The following is a 26,036-nucleotide window of genomic DNA, read 5'->3' on the forward strand; positions in this document are numbered from 1 at the left end:
TTCAAAAGGGGCAAGTCCATACTTAATGAGAAAATAACCTGAATGGTGAAAAATGCACCTATGATACCGTGTGTAGTGGTTGGAGCGCAAGATAATTCTAGAACGCAAGATAATTCTGCAGATTCGATCCAAAATTTGGCATTCGTAATGTTTTGTTCAAACTAAGTTTATGTTCGAAGATAATCCATACCGGTCCACTCTTTCAGGTACCTTCCACACAAAAGTTGGAAAATGTTTGGAAAATTGTGCGCACAATAACTCTAAAAGGGACTGACCGATTTTGTCCATACTTTACATATCTTAATATATCTAACAGGTATAGATCAGGTTCGAATATGGACTATATTTGTCCACTCCTTCAGCTACCCCCCACACAAAATTTTGGATAGGTTCACTTTAACACCTGCTACCGAATCACTTTTATTTTTGTTGAAACAACTTGCATTCGTTGCTTCAATTACGACGATAAAAGTTTTTTCAGGTGCATGTCCATACTTCTTGAGAAAATAGCCCGATAGTTGTAAAAAATCCATATGGCACCACATGTAGTGGTTGGAGAACACGATAACTCTCGAACTGACCAACTGATTTGGTCCAAAATTTGGCCTTCGTCATATTTGGTCTAAACTTAGTTTCAGTTTGAAGATGGGTAATACCGGTCCACAACATCCGGTACTTTCCCCAATATTTAAAAATGTCACTAAAATGCTAGGACGATATCACTTGAATGGGGCAACCAATTTGGTCCAAACTTTGGATCTTCTAATATTTTGTCCGAATCTAGTTTAACTTCTAAAATGGCTATCATTAGGGTACCTTCCCCACAAATGTTCAACATTTTGTGTCCAATTGCTGTTTGGGGTCTGTTCGAAGATCCTTTGGAAATGTATACCGATGCTGTTTGCTGTGGTCCTCTTCACAGCGATATTATGTTTTCCGGGACAAGTCAATGCTTCCTGGCATACTGGTCTAAAAGTTATACAATGAACCACTGAAATTATTAGGGGGCGCGATATTTATCGAAAAGATATGACTTCCAAAATAAGATCTACTTCCATATTGGACTATGTTGGTTCATTACTTCCACTATCTCCTCTGCAAACATTTTGAACTTCAATCCTAATCCAATTTTTTGTCGATAAGTTCAAATGTCCAAAAAGGGCCTCAAAATTCCGAAAAGACCCTTCATAAATTAGATTTGTATATCTCTGTCGGCAAATCCGACTGATACTTTTTACTTGTTTAAACAATGTTCACATTCGAAATGTTTTTATAGGATTGTATCGAGCCTCCCGATTTTGATTTGAAGTTTTTTCCACGTTTTTTGGATATTTTGGCATATAACAGCCACACCAATGACATTTTTGATCCAACACTAGTTCAAAAATTGTAGCCAAGACAATAAGACAACAATATCACTAAACAGAGATATAAAGCTGTTTTCTCAAAAATTATATTGGGGCAATCAAAATATCTCGCCGTAACTCCGAAAGTAAAATATGTGGAAAGTTTTTTTTTTTGGGTTCATAATATTCTCACCAAGGGCTTTTTATATCCAAGAGGAATTTTCCACCGCCCACATCTTGAGTTCCAATTTGTGTCACAATGGTATCAACCTACGGGTAATGTAGGAGGTATTTGTTTATATTATTTGGCAAATCGGCCAATGTGATTCCAAAAATTTTACTGGGAAACTAACATCCTCCGCAACCTCCATATTGGTGAAATGTATATCTCGAACAGTTTCATTCCGCCTATAGCCTTTGGTACCATGCTATTTTTAATGGAGGATATTTGTTGGTGTAAACCCAAACAACAACAGGTTTATGTACATGATGACCCCATTTAATATTTCCAAGTTGCAAAAATTGCAACAATTTTCAACTGTTTTTGTTTTCTGTCTTTTTGTTTCATGTCAAGAGTACCTGCATCATGGATAAATCATTGTCGTCACATATTTGTTGTTGTTTTGCACATTTTCTGTTGCGCCCCTACGGTTTTGTAATGCAACAGTGGTTGAACACAGAAGCAGAGAATTGCTGCGCCACCAAAGCCAACAATGAAACTGAAGAAGATGATGATGCTGATTATAACCATTGTTTTGTATGGAGGGAGCATCCATTCATCCATCCATATAGGGTACAAATGAATATCCTGTGCAAGGATATGGTGTTGGCTACTGCTGTTTTATTCATTGCAGTAAAAATGCATTCAGAGACACTTATGTAGGTATATTGTAAAATATGTATGTAATGTAAAATATGTATGACACATTAAAATCCATGTAGATTTCCAGTTAAAAAAAGACATCCTGGGATTGGAGTTTTCTTAAATTCATCAATAGAAAGAATGGCACATTAACACCAAACAAAAGTCTGTAATTCTATACATGTTCGTGCTTGTTACAGTAATGCCATGAAATTTTAATGATGTGAGCGAAATTTAATACAAAGATACATGCATACACATGTATGTATGTTGTGCTTTTCACCAGACGCTTCCTGTTAAAAGCTTAAATACCTTACTTGGACAGCCTTTGTTTGATTTATCAAAGGATTAAGCTACGGAATGAACGAGTCTGCATTAAGGAATATTGACATAAAACAAAATAAAACAAGTAAAAAAGTATCAGTTGGCTTTGCCGACAGAGATATACCCTCAGCCTGAATATATTGAAGCTTTTTTTCCCAAAAAACGTATGTATTTAGGGGGTTTTAAAAATTTTCGGCGTTTGAACCGACAAAAATGTTGATTATGATTAAAGATCAAACGTTTTGCGGAAGAGATACAAAAAGGAATGGATCGACATTGACCATTATGGAAGTGGATCTCCAGCCACTACATATGGTGCCATAGGGGGTTTTTACACCCATCGGGCTGTTTGCTCAAGAAGTATGGACTTGTCCCTGAAACAACTTTTACCATCGCAATTGAGGCATCGAATGCAAGTTGCTTCAACAAAAATCAAAGTGATTCGAAAGCAGGTCTTAAAGTGAACATGTATCCGAAATTTTGTGTGGGAGGTACCGGATGGAGTGGACAAATAATCCATATTTGAACCTGATCTATATCTGGTAGATATATTAGGATGTGTAAAGTATGGTCCAATTCGGCCACTCTCTTCAAGAGTTATCGTACGGACAATTTTTCCGAACATTTTTGAACTTTTCTGGGGGAGGTACCTGAAGGAGTGGACCGATATGGCTTATCTTCGAACTTAAACTATGTTTGGACAAAATATTACTAAGGCCAAACTTTGGACCGAATCGGCAGACCTGTTCGAGAGTTATTTTGCCCTCCAACCTCCTCACACGGTGTCATAGGGGTTTTTTGCAACTTTCAGGCTATTTTCTCAGGAAGTATGGACTTGCCCCTGATGAAACTTATACCGTCGTATGGAGGGCAGTGAATACAAGTAGCTAAAGCAAAAATCAAAGCGATTCGAGAGATGGTCCTAAACTGAACTTTTCCAAATTTTTGTGTGGGAGGTACCCGACGGAGTGGACCGATTGAGTCCATATTAAAACCTGATCTAAGTCTGGTACGCGCTCCACGATGGGCAAAGTATGGACCAAATCGGTTACTCCCTTCAAGAGTTATCGTGCGCACAAATTTTCCGAACATTTCCGAACTTTTGTGGGGGAGGTACCGGAAGGAGTGGACCGATATAGCTCATCTTCGAACTTAAACTAAGTTTGGGCAAAATATTACGAAAGCCAAAATTTGAACCGAATCGGTTTATCCGTTCGAGAGTTATCGTGCGCTCCAGCCAGACAGACAGACAGACAGACAAACGGACGGACATTGCTCAATCGACTCCAAATTGTCTGAAACACATTTCGTCCAAACATACTTGGGGTCTAAAACCATTATTTCGATGAGGCACATTTTGCTCGTATGAAAGTGTATATACCCTTCATAGCCTAAAGGCTGAGGGTATAACAAGACAAAGATTGCATAGAAATCCAAGAATGGTCTACAGTAAATGAGCTGAGAGGAATTAAAAAAGAAATAATTTATTACAGCTGAAGGTGATAATTTAAGGTAAAAAAAAACAAGTAAAAATTGACAACTAAAAACATTTACTCAGTGTCGTTAGATAAAGACCTAAATTGTCAAACTTGTTTATAACCTCAGCCGTTAGGGTACACTTTCATACGACCAAAAGGTGCCTCATCAAAATAATGGCTTTAGAATCTATCTCGAATCCCTATGATTTTTGCTGTAAAAAAGTCTATTCGCTGCCAACATAATGACGGTACAAGTTTTTTTCAAATCCATACTTCCTGAGAAAATGAGCCGAAAACTGTATAAAACTTTCAAACGGATCAGTCGATTCGGTCCAAAATGTTCGTAATATTTTGTACAAACTTGGTTCGAAGGTGGGCCATATAGGTCCACTCCTTCCAGTACCTTTCGCACAGAAATTCAAAACTCTTCTCTAAAATGGTGCGAACGCAGTAACCGATTTGGTCCTTACTTTGCACATTGTAATATTTCTACCAGGCACTACTCCGGGTGCCTCCCACACAAAATTTCGGAATACTGCAGTTCAAGACCTGCACTCAAATTGCTTTAATTTTTTGCAGTAACTTGTATTCTTTGCCCCTATTACGACGGTATGAGTTTTTTTTAGAAACAAGTCCATACTTCCTGAGAAAATGACCCGAAAGCTGTAAAATCCCGTATGGCACCATGTGTAGTGGTTGGAGAGCACTCTAGAATGGATCAGCCGACTCAGTCCAAAGTTCAGCTTGAAGATTATCCCATTACGACGGTATGAGTTTTTTTACAAACAAATCCATACTTCCTGAGAAAATGACCTGAAAGCTGTAAAATCCCGTATGGCACCATGTGTAGTGGTTGGAGTGCACTCTAAAATGGATCAGCCGACTCAGTCCAAAGTTTTGTTTGAAGATTATCCGTATCGGTCCATTCCCTCAGGTACCTCTCCAACAAACGTTCAAACAAATTCTCAAAAATTGTGTGCACGATAACTATCGAAAGGAATAATCGATTTGGTCCATAGTTCGCTCATCGAAATAAATTTACAAGACATTGATCTGGTTCTAATATGTTTTATATAGGTTCACTCCTTCGAGTACCTCCCACACAAAATTTCGGAAAAGTGTAGTTTAAGAATTGCTCTCGAATCGATTTGATTCTTGTTGCTGCATCATGTATTTGCTGCCCTCATTACGACTGTACAAGTTGTTTCAGGGGCATGTTCATATTTTCTGTCGCCAGCTGGAAACTTTTTCGGGACCAAGATATGCGAATCGGCACCGGAAATATCGTGGTTCTTTGTAGTCTACGTATTAGCAGATGTACATCGAAAGTACATATTACCGCGTGGCAGGAGTACACAGAGGCACCGTGGTGCAGTGGTAAGCACGTCCGCCTTGCACATAGAAGGTCTGCAGTTCAATTTCTGACCAAAACATCAAAATTTTAGGAGGTGGCAAAACACCCCACTGTAATGCTGGCTTACATTTCCTGAGTATTTCAGCCATGGAAAATGAATCGTGGTGCACTCATTAATATCAGATAAGTCTTCCTTGTAGTCAACAAGGTATTTTATCTGCACAACAAGTGCTTCCGGCTAGTGACTTGACGACTTTGTTCCTACTTCTCAGTTTGTCGCAGATAGCTGCGGCACGCGCGCACGACATGAACGTAGTTTCGAATGTGACCCCTAGAATTTTGGGACAGTTTGTAGTCGGAGCTTTGCTACCATCGGCCACGACATTCAACTCTCTTCCAAACTGCACAGTCCATGTGGTGAACAGAGTGGCCGTAGATTACGTGGCGGAAATCTGCATATTCCTCGCTTGGAGAAAGGTGGTAAGATCGGTTAAATAGAAGTTTAGTCTCTCACAGATGTAACCGAGAAAGGTACCAGACGCCAGCATCATGCAATCATCCGCATATGTTACGATCTAGATGCTGTTAAACAGTTTAGGAGATATCGCTTTACCTTGGGGAACTCCCTGTTTCACTCTAGAGGGTTTGGACTTCTTGTTCTTCAATTCCACTTACAACGTTTCAAGCTTGACAAAAATGTGTGCAGCTGGTATGCAGCGCTATTGTCGTGCTGTGTTCATTACGCAATCAATGCTGTTGATCGGCAAGTGGATAGCTATTTCTGACGCTGGGGAGGACTAAGGCCTCAAGGGTCTTTGCTACTGGCGACAAGAGCGAAATCGACCTTTACTTTTGCTGGCATTCTTGCCCGTCCTCGGTAGCGGGACCACCCTGAAAAAATTTCAGACTTCGGGAACAACGACGGCGGCTAGCGACAAGTTGAGAACTTTAGTGAGATACTCCACTCCCGGCTCATCCAGCTGTTTCAGCAAAAAATGTCCCAAGACTTTGGATGATTTAGCGTTCCTGTTGACATTCGCAACATCATCCATTGTAAACTGTGGTGGTTCATGATCGGCTGGAAGAGATCTGATGCCCCCTCATGTCTTCAGTGGACCATCTACATGAGGAGGCAAAGAATCTTCCAGTACACCAACACAATGAGATGCTTTCGTTCCAGTACTTGCTCGGGTGTTATCGTGAGAGCCATCCCAATCACCATATTGTGGGTAGGCCCGACACACCCAGCCACAACAGCAAGAGGTCCAACGATACAGGAGAGAACCCTTTGATCAACAGGCATATCAAACATGTTTAAATAGCATTCTACGGACGCAGTTGTTCAGACATAAGCAAATATGGTGTGATAAAGTCCTCGGAGTACATCCCACATTTATCGCAGCTGAGGAGCGTCAGCTGCCTCGACAAACAAGAGTAGTTTTGACTCAACTACTCTCGGGATATTGCAGTCGCTTAAATTCTTATAAGGATTGATATTGACTTCACAACCTTCAGAATTACGAGAATCGGGGGGACCCGTTTCATGGGGCTGTATCGAAACGTGGACCTATACCGACGAATTTCAGTCGGAAAGGCTTTTACCTCTAACGTTGACTAAATACCATATTTTTGTAATTTCGGTGGGTTGTTGTGTACACAACCTTAAAAATACCGAGAATCGGGAGTTACCGTTCTATGGGGGTATACGAAGGCGTCGACCTGTACGGAAAATTTTGTCTAGGAATGTTGAACACCCCCAACGAAGACTAAATACAAAGTTTTAGCTATTTCGATGGATTATTGTGGCTATTACCTTCGAACTACCGGAAATCGGGAGGTACCGTTCTTTGGGGACTATATTAAGGCGTGGACCAGTACTGACAAATTCCCGGGAGAATGTTATGTACCGCCCACGAAATGTTTTATACGGAATGTTTTATACCCCAAATGAAGACTAAATACCAACCTTCAGCCATTTCGGTGAAATATTGGGGCCACAACCTTCAAAATACTGAAAATCGGGAGGTACCGCTCCATGGGGGCTATAAGAAGGCGTGGATCTATACCGACAAAATTCATATGGAATATTTTATACACCAAATGAAGACTAAATACCAACTTTTAGCCATTTCGGTTTAATATTGAGGCCACAACCTTCAAAATACTGGAAATCAGGAGGTACCGTTCTATGGGGGCTATATGAAGGCGTAAACCTATACCGACAGAATTCTGGGGAAAAGTTGTATACTACCAACGAAGACTATGTACCAAATTTCAGCCATTTCGGAGCGATAATTACGCTTAAAACTTTAAAATACCGAAAATCGGGTGTACCGTTCTGTGGGGGCTATATCAAAACGTGAACCGATATAGCCCATTTGCAATACCAAACATTCAAGGAGAAATAGAAACTTCTATACCAAATTACAAAGCTCTGTCTTAAAAATTGCGAGCCTTATCTTGATTTCAACAGACGGACAGACTTGGATTAATTATATCCTCCATATTATTTTGGACCGATCCACATTCAATCCCAGCAAAATTTGAAGGAAGGGGTTCCATGCGATGACGTGATTTCATAACATCTTTTGCATTGGTTCAAACGAAATCGTGAAAGATCCGATCTTTTCATTAGCAATTGAACAAATGCAAAGGAAGTCGTGAAAGATCCGATCTTTTCATCAGCATTTGAACCCATGCAAATTAAGTCGTGAAAGATCCGATATTTTTAGCAGAATTTGAAACCATTTCGTCTATCCAATGCTTGATGTTGTCGGAGACTCGAAATCGCAATTACGCAGTCGTAATGACAATGTCATTGCAAAGGGTTGGTGAAAATGACATGTCAAAGCATTGGTGTAAATGACATGTTTTGGATCCAAAAATAAATAGCATCTTTTGGGGTCCGCGCTCGTATAAAATTCATCGATGAAGATGCTAAAAAAATGACATGCCATATCACTTGCACCCAAGATTGGATGGCATCTTTGGCATCGAACATTTTGCTGGGATCCTTATATATATTTAAGAAATATTGTGGAAAGTTTACACACCATTTTAGCGGACATTTGTTAACTTTTGTGGGAGAGATACCCCAAGCCGACTATGTTCGAACATAAACTAAGTTTGGTGAAAATATTAGGAAGCACACAGTTTGGAGAGGGTGGTACCCAAAGAAGTGGGCTGATGTCCATCAGTAAACTTTATTATTCACAGGAACATTTCGATATGCAAGGGTTGGACCAACGCAGTATCCATCCCGAAAGTAATCGAATGCACTAGCCACTACAACAGGCGTTGCTGAGAAAAATCAAAGCAATACTTGAGCAGGTCTTGAAGGGTTGGACCAACGCAGTATCCAGCAAGTAGGTAGTGGCGTTGCTGAAAAAAATGAAAGCGATTCATGAGCAGGTCTTGAACTGCACTTTTCCGAATTTTTATGTGGGAGGTACCCAAAGAAGTGGACCGATATAGTCCATATTCGAACCTGATCTATGTTTGGTAGAAATATTATGATGTGCAAAGTATGGCCCAAATCGGTTCCCTTTGTGTGGGAGCTACCCGAAAGAGTCCACCGATATGATCCTTCTTCAAACTAGATCTGAGTTTGGACAAAACATTACTAGAACCAATGTTCTTCCCTTCCGAATGTTTCCAATTTCAAAGTCGGATTTACCGACACAGCAAACAACAATACACGTAGCATTTTACACCACATGATGTTGTTCAGAGCCCCGAAAACGCGCCGTTGCAGCAATTGAATTGCAGTGGTCTTCACAATAAAGTAGACTTTATATGTCAGAGAAAAATGTTGGTCGTTGCGATCCAGAAAACCAAAATCACAGTTACCTGAAGCTTGCAACCTTGCGTTGGTTATTGGAGGATTTGCCTTCCGTATGCACCAGGCTGTCCAGTAACCCTACATGGAAGTTGTGGTGGTAGCAGTAAGGTGTGGGACTTCCGAGTTAGAGTTACTAAGGTGTTAGGGAACTTCAATGCTCATGATGAGCTTAGGAATTTCGTCCTAGGCAATGACCAAAGGGATACAGCGTTGGCAACGCCGCTCGCAAGACCATTGTAGCACCCGATTTGATGTATAACGTATCCTGGCAACTCCTCATTTCCCTGTGGTCAGACCACATTCCTATTATCGTGTCCGACCTGATATTATATCTTCCGACCGCCTTACTTTTCTGAACCATGGAAAAGCAAATGGTTAAGGGTTCAGAGAATTTACCAATCACTGCTTCTGACAGCTGGCCATTTCTGAGACTTCATCATAGCATACATATCTGCTGGTCGAATACCTGAAATTATACCAAATTTCCCAGCAGAAGCAGAGAGACGTGTGTTATTTTAAGCGGCAAATTTTAGAGCACTCCGAGAGTCATATGAGACCCCTCTCAACCGAGAAGGTAACACCACAACTTACGATAAACGATGTTGCAGATGTCATCAGAAACTAGAAAACATTCAATGCTTTAGGCTTACGCGGAATCTTAATGGCAATGCTTTAGCACCTATATGATATTGAAGCTGAGTATTTGATAAGTTTCCTCAATTTATCGCTAGTCACCCATACTGTATCAGAAACCTGGAGGTAGCGTGGTCCAGCTGAAGCCAGGCAAGGATACCAACAGAGGTAAACCGAATAGGCCAGTATCAATGATTTTAGGGGCACTACTTCTCCCCATAATGTGAAGCTGTTATCCAGTTGTCCAATATCAGCATTGATTCCGGAAAATGCACAAAACCACAACAGGACTGAAGCAAAACAGATCATGCCACCGAACAGTCATTATGGCTCTTGACCTATCAAAGGCTTTCGATATCGTCAACCAAGCTGTTCGCGGACATATAGACAATTTTCGTATTAGGTATATTGGATAATCAACTAACGCATGGATGCCACTCACTTGTGGAATTCAGAAATACTAATAAGACCAGTTGACATTAAGAATAAGGTTGGACAGTATTCTTCGGAACTGTTTACCCTCCACCTTTCTAAAATCCCACAACCTCCAAATAGCATAGAGATCTAAATGTAAATGTATGATTGTAAGATTTCGATGGGGGTCCTATTGTTGATGACACACTGTCCACCTGTACGACTGAAATCTGTCTTCCCCTGATCATAATGGTTGATGGTGTCCTAATTCCGACCACGCAAGATATTGGGTGTAACGTTTGATAGCATGCTTAAGTCGTCGAGGCAAGCCTAAGCTATTTGCAACCAGATCAGAAGTTTGAACAAGGTTCTCAAGTCACTGGCCGGTAGCACTTGGGGGGCTTAAAAATATACCTTATTGACCTCTTTTAAACCAGTTGGCCTGTCTGCGGTGAGCTAAGCGCCTCCAATGTGGTATGTTAATGTTAGCGCTACGTAGTGGAAGAAAGTTCAAACCTGCAGGAATGCCGCCCAGCGGAAGATACGAAGATTTTGCCGGTACATCAACGCAACAAGATATTGCTTGGGTGTTATTGACAATATAGTGGTAAGGTGTCCCGTATTCAGGCACTTCAAGGAAGATCTTCATCATCTAGAAAGAGAGAGAGGAACAGACAAGAACCTCTAGGCTTGGATAGCATTCGCACTGATGCAGTTGTGCAGGCAGTACAAAGATACAATGTGAATATCTTACTCAGTGATCACGTAGGGGATGGAAGATACCAAGGAACGGTCCCGATGGGCTTTAACATGGCAAAGTCCAGGATTTATCTTGGTCCCTCTCTCATCTCAAGTGGACACTGACCTCCCCGTTGCATCACCTGGTGTAGCTGCCTTTAACACCCGTTAAAGGTAGTGAGCTAAAATGTGCCGCGCGTTCACCCATAATAACGTTAAAAACTTGGGTTTGGGCGCCGGGTTAATAACCATCCCCTAGAATTAAGCAGCCTACTATGAAAAAACGAAAGAAAAGAAAAACAAATTCCTCTAAAGTTGACGAACCCCGCAACCTATTTAAGGACCATAATCTGCCAATCTGCACCTGGAATGTCCGCACTCTTTATAGAGAAGGTAAAGTTTACGCATTTGCAGATGTACTTGAAAATTACAAGGCCGACATTACAGTCATTCAGGAAATACGATGGATTGAGAAAGGCGTCACGACAACACCTACATGCGACGCACTGTATTATAGCTGCCATGACACCAAGCATGAGTTTGGTTGCGGATTTGTAGTTGGTCGGAGGTTAAAAGATCTGTTCTCCAGCTTCACTCCAGTCAATGAATTCTTCAACATCAGCCTTATTTGCGCTCATGCTCCCACTGAAGACAAGGACGAACAGACCAAATATGTATTTTACGAGCGCTTAGAAGAAACTTACTCTACCCATGACATTAAAATTATACTAGGCGATTTTAATGCCAAAATTGGAAAGGAGAATATCTTTGGCCCAACAGTCGGGAAATTCAGTCTCCACAGCGAAACATCTGACAATGGTATGAGGCTGGTAGACTTTGCAGCTGCAAAAAACATGGTGGTTAGAAGTACAAGATTGAAGCATCTCGATATTCATAAGGGCACCTGGCTGTCGCCAGATCAAAGAACAAGAAATCAAATTGATCACGTTGTGATAGATGGAAGACATGTATCGAGCGTGTTGGATGTACGATCGTATCGAGGTGCAAACACAGACTCGGAGCACTACCTTGTTGCAAATAAAGCACGAAAAGATACAACACGGAAGTTAGACATCGGTAAGCTGCAAACTCAACAGATAGCCACAGCGTATTCCACTTAACTAGCCCAATTGTTTAATTAAAACACTCCTCGTCCCGATAACTTATCAGCATAATGGCAAAATATTACCCACTCCATGCAAACAAAATCCACACTTGGATACCAGAGATACCACCAAGGAATCCATGGTATGACCAGAAGTGTCGTGCTGCTACCGAAGGGATAAATGCGGCATATAGGGCTACTTTACAATCAGTAGCAACGCGTAGCGCACGTGGGAGGTATCGGGAGAAAAGGAGAGAAGAGAAACGTCTTTTCCGCAGGAAGAAGAGAGAAATGGAAAAGCGGGAGTGTAAACAAATCGGGATGTACAGGAGACAGAATGAAGTCCGAAAATTCTACCAAAGAATGAAACATCAAACTGATGGCTTTGGCACTGGTACATCCTCCTGTAGAGACCAGCAAGGTAATTTGGGAACTGATTTAGATAGTGTGCTAAGGATATGGGAAGAGCATATTTCCAAACTGTCGACGAAGATACCACAGATCCAATCCGAGAAAATGGTATTGAATGTATACCACCCGGCCAAGATGAGGTACGACGGCAATAAACCGGCTGAAGAAGAATAAGGCAGCAGGAGCTGATGGCCTACCAGCCGAGCTGTTTAAAATCGGATGCGATACGCTGATAAGGTGTATGCATCAGCTAGTTAGCTCCATCTGATAGGAAGAACGAGTACCAGCATCCTTTGTCCGTCCATAAGAAAGGAGATAAGACGTTATGCTCCAAATTCAGGGGCATAAGTCTTCTCCCTATAGATTTCAAGATAGTGTCGGGGATATTGTGCGAACGACTAAAACCCATGGTCAACGAAATAATTGGACCTCACCAATGCGGCTTTAGATCTTCCAAGTCCACCATTGATATTTACCCTGCGGCGAATCCTGGAGAAGACCCAAGAGATGCAGATCGACACCTACCACCTTTTTGTCGATTATAAAGCAGCCTTCGACAGCCCGCTACGTTCAACGGCATTCCAACCATGTCTGAATTTGGTATCCCCGCAAAGCTCATTCGGCTTTGTAAAATGACTCTTACAGACACGAGATCCTCAGTTAAAATAGGAAAGAAACTATAATTTTGAGGTAATAAAGGACTTCGTATACCTCGGCACCGCCGTAAACACAACAAACGACATCAGTTGTGAAATAAGAAGAAGAATTGTATTGGCCAACAAATACTACTTTGGCTTAAGTAATCACTTTAAAAACAAAGCCACATCTCGTCAAACAAAAATAACGCTTTACAAAACACTGATACTACACGTGCTGATGTATTGTTCCGAAGCCTGGGTACTTGCGCAAGCAGTTAAGGCAGTGCTCGGCGTGTTTGAGAGAAACATTCTTGGAAAGATCTACGGACCAATCTGCGTTAACGGTTAATCATTACATGGTAATGAGTAATATAAGGAGTTTCGCCTTGTAAAATGTTACAGAAATAATACAGATTGTAGCTTTATTTTGTAATGGGTTATTCGGCTCATGTGTCTCGGGTACATTCTGACCCGTACCGGTGCATAATTATTCTGTGGAGCATATAACTTTTTACAAAACATACAACAACAAGAAAAGGCAAGAAAAAAATCTTTTCAGAGACCAGTATAAGTGTTCCATTAAGTTGCGTTAATGCATACATATGCACGTAATATTGCTCCGGACGACACAATTAAAATTTCACAGGTCATACAAATTACTGCTTAGACTGTATGAAACTGTCGTCGTTTACCACAGCGCTACATACTTATAGCTTCTGCTGCTGCTGCTAGCGATGTGGCAAACAATCAAGTTCAACAACATATCCTCGACAAGTGAATGACCTCAAATGTCACCTACAAGTAAATTACTGGTGCTGTCAACGAAAGAAATCTCAACCCAGCTGTTTTTTATTTGTCCCCCCGTTTTAAATACCCTCAGCAACAGCGACCCGAGCAACAACACCAACAAAAGTTTTACATCTTACCATCACCATAGCTGCCTTTTTTTGTTTCTTTCACCCGCCCCATTAACAACAACAGCCGGATCTTGGGTTATGGCAGTCACATCTGTAACGGAGCTTCTTTTACATCATTATTTTGTGTGTGTGTGTGTGTGCTTGGTTTTTTGTTGCTCTCCATTCTATTTTGTTTTCATTCCTTTTGAATAACAACGACAAAAAATGGAAAATCGACAAAAGCTGCTGATTTAGTCGAGATAATGGTCTTGCGGAAAACAGCTGGAGACAAGAGGTGAAATAAGTACGAATGCTGATGTTGTTGTTCTTGCTATCGTCGTCGTTGCTATTTGTAATAGTCAACATTTCTCATTTATTTTCAACGAATGTTTGCGAACTTTATCAAAGGCGGAAATAAGAGTTTTTGGACTTTTGAACACAAAATTTCTATGAGTTGATGAAAATAACTGTTGAAATGATTTTGTATGGAATAGGAAATTAGGGAAAAATTACGAAATAAGTTCAGAAGTAGAAAGTTGTAGGCGGGGATACAAACGAGCACGGTTGGCATAATGAGCATTTTAAATTGTCATTTTATTGCACATAGATCTTTTTTGAAGTCAGGCGAACGTTTTTCGGATTATCGTGCAGAGACCGAAGAATAAAGCTATTTTCAAATATATTTATTTCATTGAAATCACAGTTTGAATATCATTATTGTTTTTAGGATAGAATTATAGTTCTCTTGACATTACCAATTTTTTAAACAGATGGGTCAGAAAAAATCAAGGAAAAAAATTAATCTTGACCAAGGCATCAGTAATGGGATTCTCTAACGCATTTTTTGGTTACCGACAAAATTCAGTAAAATTAAAACGCAAATTTATGAATGAAAAGTATTGGTAAGATTATGTAAAAGAGCTTGGTGATAAGTGAGTGAGTGACTGACTGACTGTCATTTCATCGCCCAGACGAAACCGCAGAAGCTAGAAGGTTGAATTTTTGACTATGGGTTGCTGTTGGCGTGCACGGGTGAGATAAGGCTGGGTTTTTGGAAATCATCCTAGTAAAAAAGTACTAAATATGGTACCCATTGTATTAGGCAAACGGGAAGAGCTAGAATTCTGAAATTTGGAATGAGGGTCGCTGATTGGGAGTTAGAAAGATATACCAAAGGGTTTTTGGAAATTGGACAATTATATAGCTAGAATCTTGAAATTTGGTATTGGAATAAAGGTGAAGTGATGTTAATAAAGGGAAATGGTTTTGGAAATTCGTACGAAAGTACTAAATGGTACAAAATTCGTATTTATAGGTACGAAAAGTACTAAATGGTACTAAATATTGTACAATTTGGATTTGGTGAAATTTTGAGTTATGATTACTGTTAAAATTAATGATTGAGGTTGTTTTGGAAAATCGTTCTAATGGGTACGAAGAGTTCTAAATGGTACTGAGTTTCGTACAATTTATTTATTATAATATTAACAATGTAGTAAAAACACTGTTAATGACAGATGAAATATCATTGGCTACAATGGCCATCAGCTAAGTTTGGTACAATTTGGTAATGGACGAAGGGATACAGCTGGAATCGGTAGAATCGGTCTAAATGTTGTATAGGGTGTGACAATAGAATTGGATTTCTAAAATTTGTTCTTAGAGTTACTGTTAGTATGTGGATATACATACATGTACTATGAAAAGTACATACTAACTGGCACACAATTTTGTATAATTTGTTACAGGTTTAGTTGGAATTTTTGAAATTTTAGGAAGACGTTTCGACAATTTGTACTTCTGTGCTTATATGCAAAGTACTATAATTGGGTTTTGGGGAACTGATAGATCTGTAAATGAAATTCGCGGCTGTTATAAATTTTTGATATAAGAAGGTAATTTTTTAAGGTTATATCCAAGTGAACGAAAAGTACTAATTTTGGTTTGTTTTTATTTTGATATTGCATGAACGATAACACTATGCAACATTTTTGAGCCAATCGCGTGCAAACAACTTCTGTCCAGAATTTTATGAAAGTAGAGGACCAATAGGCAAAAACCATATTTGGGTTTTGTTCTCTTAGATCGGGTTCGGTTTTTATGGCCTCATCTAAACATGGTTAAAGATCGAATGTTTAAAACAAATCGGGGCTGTATCTCTGAAACCAATACGAATCTTGTTTTGACATCTGCAGCAAACTTGTAGATAAGAGCAAGAAGAAAATATTTGGAGGAATAGTGAACTCGAGAAACTGCATTTATTGCCTCAAATTTTATAATATATCTAAAAATTCTATAATTTGTGTATATTTCGCAGCGTATCTCCCAAAATGTTAAATTCTTCTTAATGTTACCTTTTGGGAAAATATTCTATGGAATGTAATACACAACTCTTCAGAACATTATATTGTTGTAAAATGCCTCTATCGCCTTGTTTATAGCAAATTTTCCAACAACAATTTGGTAAATATTTCAATAATTCATTGAAATCCCCAACATGAGAATAAACAGACTGTGTGAACATTGTTTGAAATAAATTTTGTAAAAGGTATGTTATGAAATACGCCTTAAACAACGTGAAATAACCATTTTAGAGTTTCAGAATGTTCTGAAGAATTATACTGACCAGAATTTCAGAAATTATGTAAACTTTTCTATATTTTAACGAGTTTGATGCGCTAGATGCAGCTTTTCCTAGTTTACCTGTTTAACACCTACGTTCTACAACTTTAAGGCTACAATATTACTGAAGACTGCAAAGCAAAATTCTTATTAGTTTCGGAGATAAAGGTCCGATCACTGGAAAAAGGCTCATTTTAGGTCGGTTTAGATGAGGCCATAAAATCTAAACCCGATCTATGAACACAAAACCCAATTAAGGTTTTTGTAGTCTCAATATGTACTTTCAGAAAATGCCCATTACAAGTTGTTTGCATTTCCAGTGTTGCACAGTGTAATATAAGGAGTTTTATACCCTACACCACTATGTGGAAAGGGTATTATAAGTTTTTTTTTTGTAAAAATTCATGTAACACCGCGAAATATCGTTCCTAGACCCCCAATATGGTATACCAATCTTCATATCTCGACGAGATAAAGCGATTTTGAGATGTGTGTCCATCCATCCGTCTGTCCATTATAAATTGTAATCAAGCTCCAGGCTGAAATTTTGCATGGAGGTCGGGTTCAGACCAGAATAGACATCTATTGTTATTGGTGATAATCGTGAAATATTTAGCGGGTGAAATGGACCAAAAACTTATTTTTAACCGATTTTGTGGCTGCTCTGCAGGTCGCAATAATAGTCCGATCGCCTCGAAATTTTAACTAAGGTAAGAGTATAGGACAAAGAAGAAGCTTGCAATTTGAAGATAGTGATCAGATAACATTTAGAGGGCTAACCCTCTCATCCCCGATGTTGCGTATATGCAACATCGTCTTTATGAACGTCTAAGTACCGCTGTTTTACATATTCTGCTTTGAATCTATCTCAAAAGTATACACATGCTGTTTAACCTTGTAACAACAAAAAATATCGGTTGTGTCTCGATCAACATAACTACGGTGCATTATTCAGTGTGAAGTCTAGCACTCCAGTGAAAATTAAATTCATTGCGTACAGTCCAAATTATTCTAATCTTTTCTAAATCAAAATATGTGAGTTTTATGTTAAATTTTAGTTTTGATTATTCAAATGTAAGACAAGAAGGACATTCCTGATTCGTTAAAACATTTTTATTTACACAATTCCACAAAATAGTTACCAAATAAATTTCAGAAATAATGTACTTTATCTTCCGGAACAGGGGGAGTAACGCTCCGAAATTTAGCATTGTTTTGATATATACTTTAATTATATGTTTTCAAAATAACTATTGGCGCAAGCAAAAAAATTGGGGATGAGAGGGTTAAATGGGCCAAAACTTTTGTGTGAAAATTGTGAAAATTTTTAATATACAGCTTATATATGTGTTCCTGGAAGATACATTCCGTCCACGTAAATAAAATTTGGAAGACCATTTATAATAGATTTTGTGCAGAATACAACATTTTCCTTCCATGCTACAATTTGTCTCTATCATGACAGAGAAATTCCCAGCGTTATTGCAAATTACGTGGAGTCCAATTGAATTTTTATACACATGTATGTATATTGCAGCATGGGGTCGCTTCGCCACTTTTTTCAAAATGCACTCGGTGTTGCTACCGTTAAAGTTTTTTATTGAAATATTAATTTTGGTGAAGGCGCCCACCCCCTCCTGGTGTATAATTAAATATGAATACTTTTGGGAGTCATTAATTTGTTTTCATGCAAATTATTTGAATTTCTACTCATTATTAGTTGTTTTTTTTTTTGGGTGCCACCGTGGTGCAATGGTATGCACACCCGCCTTGCACACATAAGGTCGTGGTGTCGATTCCCCTGCCAGGCAACATCAAAACGCTTTTCAACGGTGGCAAAATACCCCCTCAGTAATGTTGGCGACATTTCCTGAGTATTTCAGCCATGAAAAACTTCTCTACAAAAGTGGTGTCTTAGACACGCCGTTCGAACTCTGCAATAAACTGTAGGTCCCATATCATTGAGATAATATGAATCGGGGTACACTCATTGATATGAGTCTCCCTTGTCCCTTATGGGATGTTTGTGGAACAATTATATATTATATTATTAGTTGTTTTTTACCGGTTAAAATATGTGTTTGATATCACAACATATATCCACAATGAACTATTTTCGAAATACCCTAAAAAGGACAAAATCGCGTGTATTTCCAAGCATATATATATGGTACAAATGCACTTTTTTGAACGATAGATCTTCAGTGATCTAACAATGTTCCCTTTAACAATTTGTATATAGCATTTGTGGTGTTCAATAATATTAGAGCAGTGTCCGTCTGTCGGAAGTTTCACGGTAAGCCATGGCAATTGCATTGTAATTGGTTATATTTGCAGCAACTTATATATTTATTTATTTTTGGTGTATTCCAAAAAGGAACCTGATATTCAAAGAAAATTTATAGGTGTATCAGAAGGGGCTACCAATGTCCAATTTTGGAACTTTTATTAGAAATGTATAATGATATACATAATTGTTCCACAAAAATCCCAGTAGCGACAAGGGATGCTTCTCTTATATGAATGTGTGCATCCCATTTATACAAGCTAAATGATAAGGGACCTACGTGTCCTAAGATACGGCATGTAGAGAAGTTTTTCAAGGCTGAAATACTCAGAAAATGTCACCATCATGACTGAGGGGTATTTTGCCACCGTTGAAAATTGTATGTGGCCTAGCCTAGGAACCGATCCCGGGCATTCAGCGTGAAAGGCTGGTGTGCATACCATTGCACCACGGTGGCACCCAATTAGATATGTCAAAACATGGAAATTTTACATTTTTTGATTTTTGAAGAATAGACTTCATAGTAAAAAAATCATTACGTATCTTCGTTCCTAATATTATTCCATCCGCCTTGTACCCAGATTGCCGTTAGTTCGATTCCCCGGCGAGGTAACATCAAACTTTTAACGGTGGCAAAATACACCTCAGTATTGTTGGCGACATATTCTGAGTATTTCTGCCATATAAAACCTCTCTTAAAGTGTTGCCTTAAGACACGCCGTTCGGAATCGGCGATACTCTGTAGGTCCCAAGCTTTCTTACAATAAGCTTATTTGTTCCATAAAGGAATTTTGATTTGCTGAAAGCTAATTCCCAGGGGCAGTGGTGTAGGGTATGGCATGGTCGGCCCCGTCCGACTATAACCTTTGCTTACTTGTTTTTTTATGTGCGTTCAAAATCCTTCGTTTTATTTGGTGTAAATCGTATCGGGGAGCAAAACAACGTCTACACGGCATTATGTTAAACCCTAATTCCGTAACAGTATGAATAAAAGTTGGGAACACTGTTGCTATCGGTAGGACATAGCGACAACTTTATTGTGCTTGCTAAATTATTAATTACCGATATTGTAAGCATTTCAGTTTTACCGCTTTTTGTCGATAACCAAAAAATGGTTTAGAGAAGCAACAGAATTTTTAAAGTATACAAGTAACAGTTTCTAACCGCACAATTTAGCAGGATCAGACAAGATCTATTTTGCTTTATTCCTATTTGAGGGGAGAAAAGGAAAGTGAATTTTAACTGATGTGTGTTTTTCCATTGGCTACCTATTAGAAATGATGATAAAGTAGTTCTACTGTATTGAGCGATCATTATTTAAACGCCTATGTTTGGTGTGCGTCCCACTTTACGGTAACTGCAGATTTTAAAGCAAACTCGTGATACAAAATCAATATACATATTTCATATATGGCAATATTATTTTGTTTGGTTTGCTTTTGCTTTTTTGGTCACTGGCTGAGGGTATATCTCAGTCAGCACAGCTGACTGATACTTTCTTTGTTGTTTAATTTATAAATTGAAGTAATATACATATATCGGTCACGTTAAACTTTTTAAGCTGTATAGAAAGATTTGTGAAAGTTTGAAAAAGATATGTACAGTCGAAATCGCTTATAACGTCGTCGTTTATAACGTCATATCGCTTATAGCGACGAAATCCAAAAGTCCCGAATTTGTGCCCTTTATATTCCACACAAATAAATATCGCTTATAACGTCATCGCTTATAAGGTCATATCGGTTGTAACGTCGGTTTTTTGTGAAATATTTGAATTTCGCTATCGGTTATAACGTCGATACGAAGAAGGAAATTTTCTCTCAATAATTTGTTGTATGTATATTTTTTCAAAATCAAAAAACAACAAAATACCAAAATTATGAACAACATGTTCGAAGATGGCGGTCTCAAGTCAATTAAGATTGAATTTTTGCCCAATGTCACACCTGTTTTACAACCCATGGACCAAGGTGGAATAAAATCATTAAAATCGCATAGCCGGATCGGCAAATATATAGTGGATATGACAAGAATAGAAAAGGATCAAAGTAGAAATTAAATGTGTTGGATGCCGTGTTATACCGTCATTGTATTCATCATGCGGGCTTGTTAATGGTCCTTTGAATGATTCTGAAGACATTTATCTTTATTCTAATTTCTCCCAACACGTAGATGATATTGATTAATTAGTTACCATCGATGACAAAGTTTTCACATCTGCCATATAATGACGACGAAATAATGTCGGAAGTTTTAGATGGAGGGAAGTCTAACGAAGAAATTGCGGATACTACAGAGACAGAAATTCAAATGCCGTCAGTGTCAGAGGCGTGTCAAGCTGTAGAAACTCTTAAAAAAATTATTTGCTCAGAAGATGTTACAAACAAAAATGTGTTTTGGAAACCCTCTCAAAATCTGAGTTATATTTAAAACTTATGTCGGAATTCAAAAGCACAAACTAAAAAAAATAGACTATTAGAAATAGAACCATATCCTACTTTAAGTTGATATATCTGCTGAAGAATGAATTTAATATCGTAATTTTTTATTATATTGTTTTTAGTCATTTATACCAAAGACATAAATACAACAAAGACTAGACAAAATGCATGCAACAAAAAAATGTTTACGAAACTTTGTATAGAAACAGGTTGCAGTTAATTCAAAATCGCAACCAAGGAGGAACATTTCATGTAATGGTATCAGAAACGAAATTTATGAATTCAAGGATCTATTCAAGAATAATTCTATGTCAATTGGATCGGTAAATTCGGTTAAATACGTAAAAATGTATAAAAGAAAAAAATGTTATATCACCATATCGTGATATAACATTATGTTAAATTCAAAAGCCATTCACTGAAGAATGATAGCAAACAAAATGTCTTATCTTGTTGTATTTATGTCTTTGTTTCTACTTAGGTATATAGAAAGAAAAGTAAAAAACTGAATTGATTTTATTTATTTACTTAATATAACAACGTATTTATACCCAAAAGTCACTATACATAATATAAATTTACCTCTTTTATAAATATCGTTTATAACGACTATCGCTTATAGCGTCCGATTTTGGCCGGTCCCTTGACCGACGTTATAAGCGATTTCGACTGTATTTCTTATTTGTGTTAATTAACTTCATAAACTAAAATAAACATTGTACCTACAATTTTATAAAACTGTATGGAATCACTTCTTTTTTACACTCTGTTTACCCATCTGTATATGTACAGGACATGCGTTTGTCCAGTCATCACAAGCAAAATGCAATACGATATAAAACCATGGCCCACAATGTACAATTATATTTAAGATCTCGGCTAGATACTAACTCACAAGATAATATTTGGCATAGTTAAATAAAATAGAGCGTGTGACTACTTACCTCTAACTGTGTACAAGAATAAAACAGCCTTAAAAAGGCCGGCGAAATCCATTTTTTGTGTATGTCACTCAGTTCCATTACATTTTCCCCCGAAACAAAAAATAAATCCTTGAAGTCTGACAACGAATCTGATGTTGGCCTTGGCCCAACTGCTGCGTAATGCTGATTAGAGTTGTTGGTGGTGAGTTGGTGGTGTGGCAGAGGTTTCTGATGATTTTTCTTGTTATCCCTGTTATAGAATTTTGGAGTGTGTGTGTGCGTAATTTGACACGTCCTTTAGTATCCTATGTAGGTCTTTATAATTTCTGTTATATTAGGCTTTGTTTTAACCAATTTTGCTACACTCTATGTGTGCGAGTGTGTGTGGCAGGGCTTTAATATTGATTTGACTTCACCATGTCGTTCCACATGTTCAGGCGTATGAATTTTGATAAGGGTTATGTTAATTCAATTTCAATTTTTAGTGAGTCCTTTTCTTTTTTGCTGCTGTTACTGCTGCCCTTGTTCGCCTGACTTGGCTTTTGTTTTTGCTTCGTTTCACGTGGAATGAAAATAAATGGTGAAAAAGTGTTATAAATTTACAATTTCATTAGGCTGTGTTTAATGGCGTTGTTGATGTTGGTGTTGATGCCGTTAAAAGCTGCTGACTTTGTTGATATTTACTGCTGCTACGTTTCTCTTCGATTCGTTTTTTTTGTGGTGCGAAAAATGGCCGGGAGGATATGAATTGGGGCGGCGTATTTGCGTGTTACATATACGATATTCTGGTAAGCTTTTTTATGGCTCTTTGTTGAAACGCTGATTCCAATGCCTTTTTTACGCCAACTGATTTTGCAAACAATTTATGCTGTTGATTTATTTATTTTATTATTTATCAGCGTTTAAGCATCAGTTAGCCCTCCAAAGCCATGCTGTGATTCTACGAATGTTTTCGTTCGTTCGTGTGAAACATACATATATGTATGTATGTGTATTTACATGCTACTTGTATGTGTTCGTGGAAAAATGTACAAATGTAATCAACAACGACCACCAGTAGATTCAATTTTTATGATTGTAAGCATTTTTAGTGTTTCGTATTTCATTCCACATAAGAGGGGAAGAAAGATTCATACTTCGGTTAGCCTCTAGCCTAAAAACAACATTGATTCGATTTTTGTTTATTTTCAGAAATGTCATAATATTCATTCATGTATGTAGGTTTGTATGTTGATATTTTTGATTTGATATTTCACGAAGTATCGAACATCTGAAATAATTATGACCCACGGCTAGCTTTGTAAGTTAATATGTCATCCTCTGGTGTTGGAGTTATTTTTGCATTTGTAAAATAACTGAAATTAAAACGAAAGGTACAAATAATTCAATTTATATGTAAGAAGTACCCAAATCAAAAATAGCAATATTTAGTTATGTACATTTTATATATAAGCAACACTTAAAACTTAATACAATGTGTTTAACTTAATACAATATGTTCCGTTAAATTTAAAATAATTGTTCCAAAATTTAATGTTTCTTTATTTTCATATTACGTTATACAATTTATTCAAAATAACTTATGTCTAATAAAGAATTTTTCAGCTTTGTTTCAATTAAACCGTCAGCTGGATTATTGAGTTTATATTAATGTTTTATTTAAATTGTTTATTGTTCATTTATAAATATTCTTCTATATTTTAAAACTTCTTTCAAAAATTGAAGTAATGGGAGCCAGCAAAAATCTGCACCTCCATTCAAAATACAAATAACATCATTATTAAGTAGTTGATTTTTATTAAAATATTTCAAGTGAGAGCTTCTTAGCACAAGACATCGTCCAATGAAGTGGTCTATTGTAGGGTTTTGGGTAGGGAAATCCCGCTCCGGGAATTCCCGGGAATTCTCGGTTTTTTTTGGTTACGGGATTTTCCCGGGAAACAAAATCATATTTCCCGGGAAATCGGGAAATATCTTTTTACATTTATCACAACTAATATTGAATTAATGAATAAACTATGTCCGTCACTTTTATACTATAGAATCAGAATTCGATCAGATTTTACAGAATCAATAAATTACAAATTATTTGGAAATAACTTTAATCTACAAAAGTTATAAGAGCTGCACAAAAGTGCGAAAGAATATTTTTTATTTTAAAGTCCCATTTTTATACCCTCAGCCGTTGTGCTAAAGAGGGTCCGTCTTGCTGGCTGGTGCGCACGATAACTTTCGAAAGAAGCCACCGATCAGGTCAAAAATTTGGCATTCGAGATTTTTTCAAACTTACTTTTAAGTTCGAATATGGACCATATCGGTGGTCCACTACTTCCGGTACCTTTCCCACAAAATTTCAATTATCGCTAAAATGGTGCGCACGATAACTCTTGAAGGGAATAACCGAATCGGTCATAATTTTTGCGTATGGTCATATTAGTTCCAGGCTTAGAACGGGTTCCACACAAAATTGGGAAAAAGTGAAGTTTTAGAGCTCTTCTCGGGTCGATTTGAAATTTTTTCAGCAATTTGTCATTACGGCCCTTTTGACGACAGTACAAATTTTGTCGGGAGCAAGTCCATACTTCCTGATATAATGTCTTAAAAGCTCCAAGAAACCTTGACAGGAAGTTTCTGATTGGTCCAAACTTTACATATCGTATTATTTCATCAAGTCATCTATCAGGTTGGAATATGGACTATATCGGTCCATCCCTTCGGGTACCTCCAACACAAAATTTAGGAAAAGTGCAGTTTAACAGTTCATCTCGAATCGTTTTGAAATTCTTTCCCAAAAATTCTACTTAAAGGCCCTGTTACAACGGCGCAACTTTTGTTGGGAGGGCATGTCCACGCTTCCTGAGATAAAGGCACAAAATCTCAAAAAAGCCTGCCGATACCAACAACATTGGGTAGTATGTAAGAAGAGAGAAATCTCCCATACTCTCTCTTTTAAATGGTGTGCGACCCTAGTTAAAAGGGAAAATTTTTTCGGGGCAAATCCATACTGCCTATGAAATTTTTTCAAAAACTCAAAAAGTCCCTAGAAACGTCAGAAGTATTGTGTTTGATTCTTTTCTTTAAGTCCGAGGCTGAGGGTATATCTCAGTCGGCACAGCTGACTGATACTTTCTTACTTGTTTCAAGCAATCTTATCATTTCTCATCAATAACTTCATTGTTTGAGCCATATTACTTTGCATAGAGCGATTTTATTAGCTTTGAATAATGGAAATAGCCAGTGTGGGCAAAATCCGGGCAACATGGTGCATTTTATCCATATTTTTTCGTTTTTAATCGATAGAGCGAAAACGTGTCATCCATTTTTGAGCCCGCAACCCTTTGTAAATATTGTATTTCATATAAGTAACTATGATAAGATAAAAAATATCACGGAAATATTGATCCACTCTCGTATTTCAAAATTTCCCGGGAAATCCCGGATTCCCGGGAATGGAGATTTTTTGATTCCCGTTTCCCGGGAATGATAAAAACCGGGAAAACCCAAAACCCTAGTCTATTGTTTCTGGTTCTCCCATTTTACACACTGAACATCGTTGTTCTTCTGTATTTCTATTTTTATTAGCATTTAACCACAGTAAATCACCTCTAACTTTCATTATTAGGGATATATGTTCTTGGCTAAAAGCATTCTGGCAATACAAGGGACCAATGTTGAAATTGAGATATTTATAAAAACGGGCCTCGCTTCGCATTGCTCTTTCAA

At 38.0% G+C, this 26,036-nt stretch overlaps 1 protein-coding gene across 1 annotated transcript in view; it reads right to left on the reverse strand.

Moving 5' to 3' along the window:
- Dscam4 (Down syndrome cell adhesion molecule 4) overlaps positions 1 to 23,670 on the reverse strand; it is a 349,041-nt gene extending 325,371 nt beyond the window's left edge. Inside the window, exon 1 of the mRNA XM_073987499.1 lies at positions 22,335 to 23,670. Coding sequence (XP_073843600.1) covers positions 22,335 to 22,386 — 52 coding nt within the window. The 5' untranslated portion in view covers positions 22,387 to 23,670. The remainder of the gene's footprint in view (positions 1 to 22,334) is intronic.
- Between the last annotated feature and the right edge of the window lie 2,366 nt (positions 23,671 to 26,036).

Source organism: Musca autumnalis, unplaced genomic scaffold, assembly GCF_047663935.1.
Source record: "Musca autumnalis isolate F117 unplaced genomic scaffold, ASM4766393v1 scaffold_4, whole genome shotgun sequence".
Lineage (NCBI taxonomy): Eukaryota > Metazoa > Arthropoda > Insecta > Diptera > Muscidae > Musca > Musca autumnalis.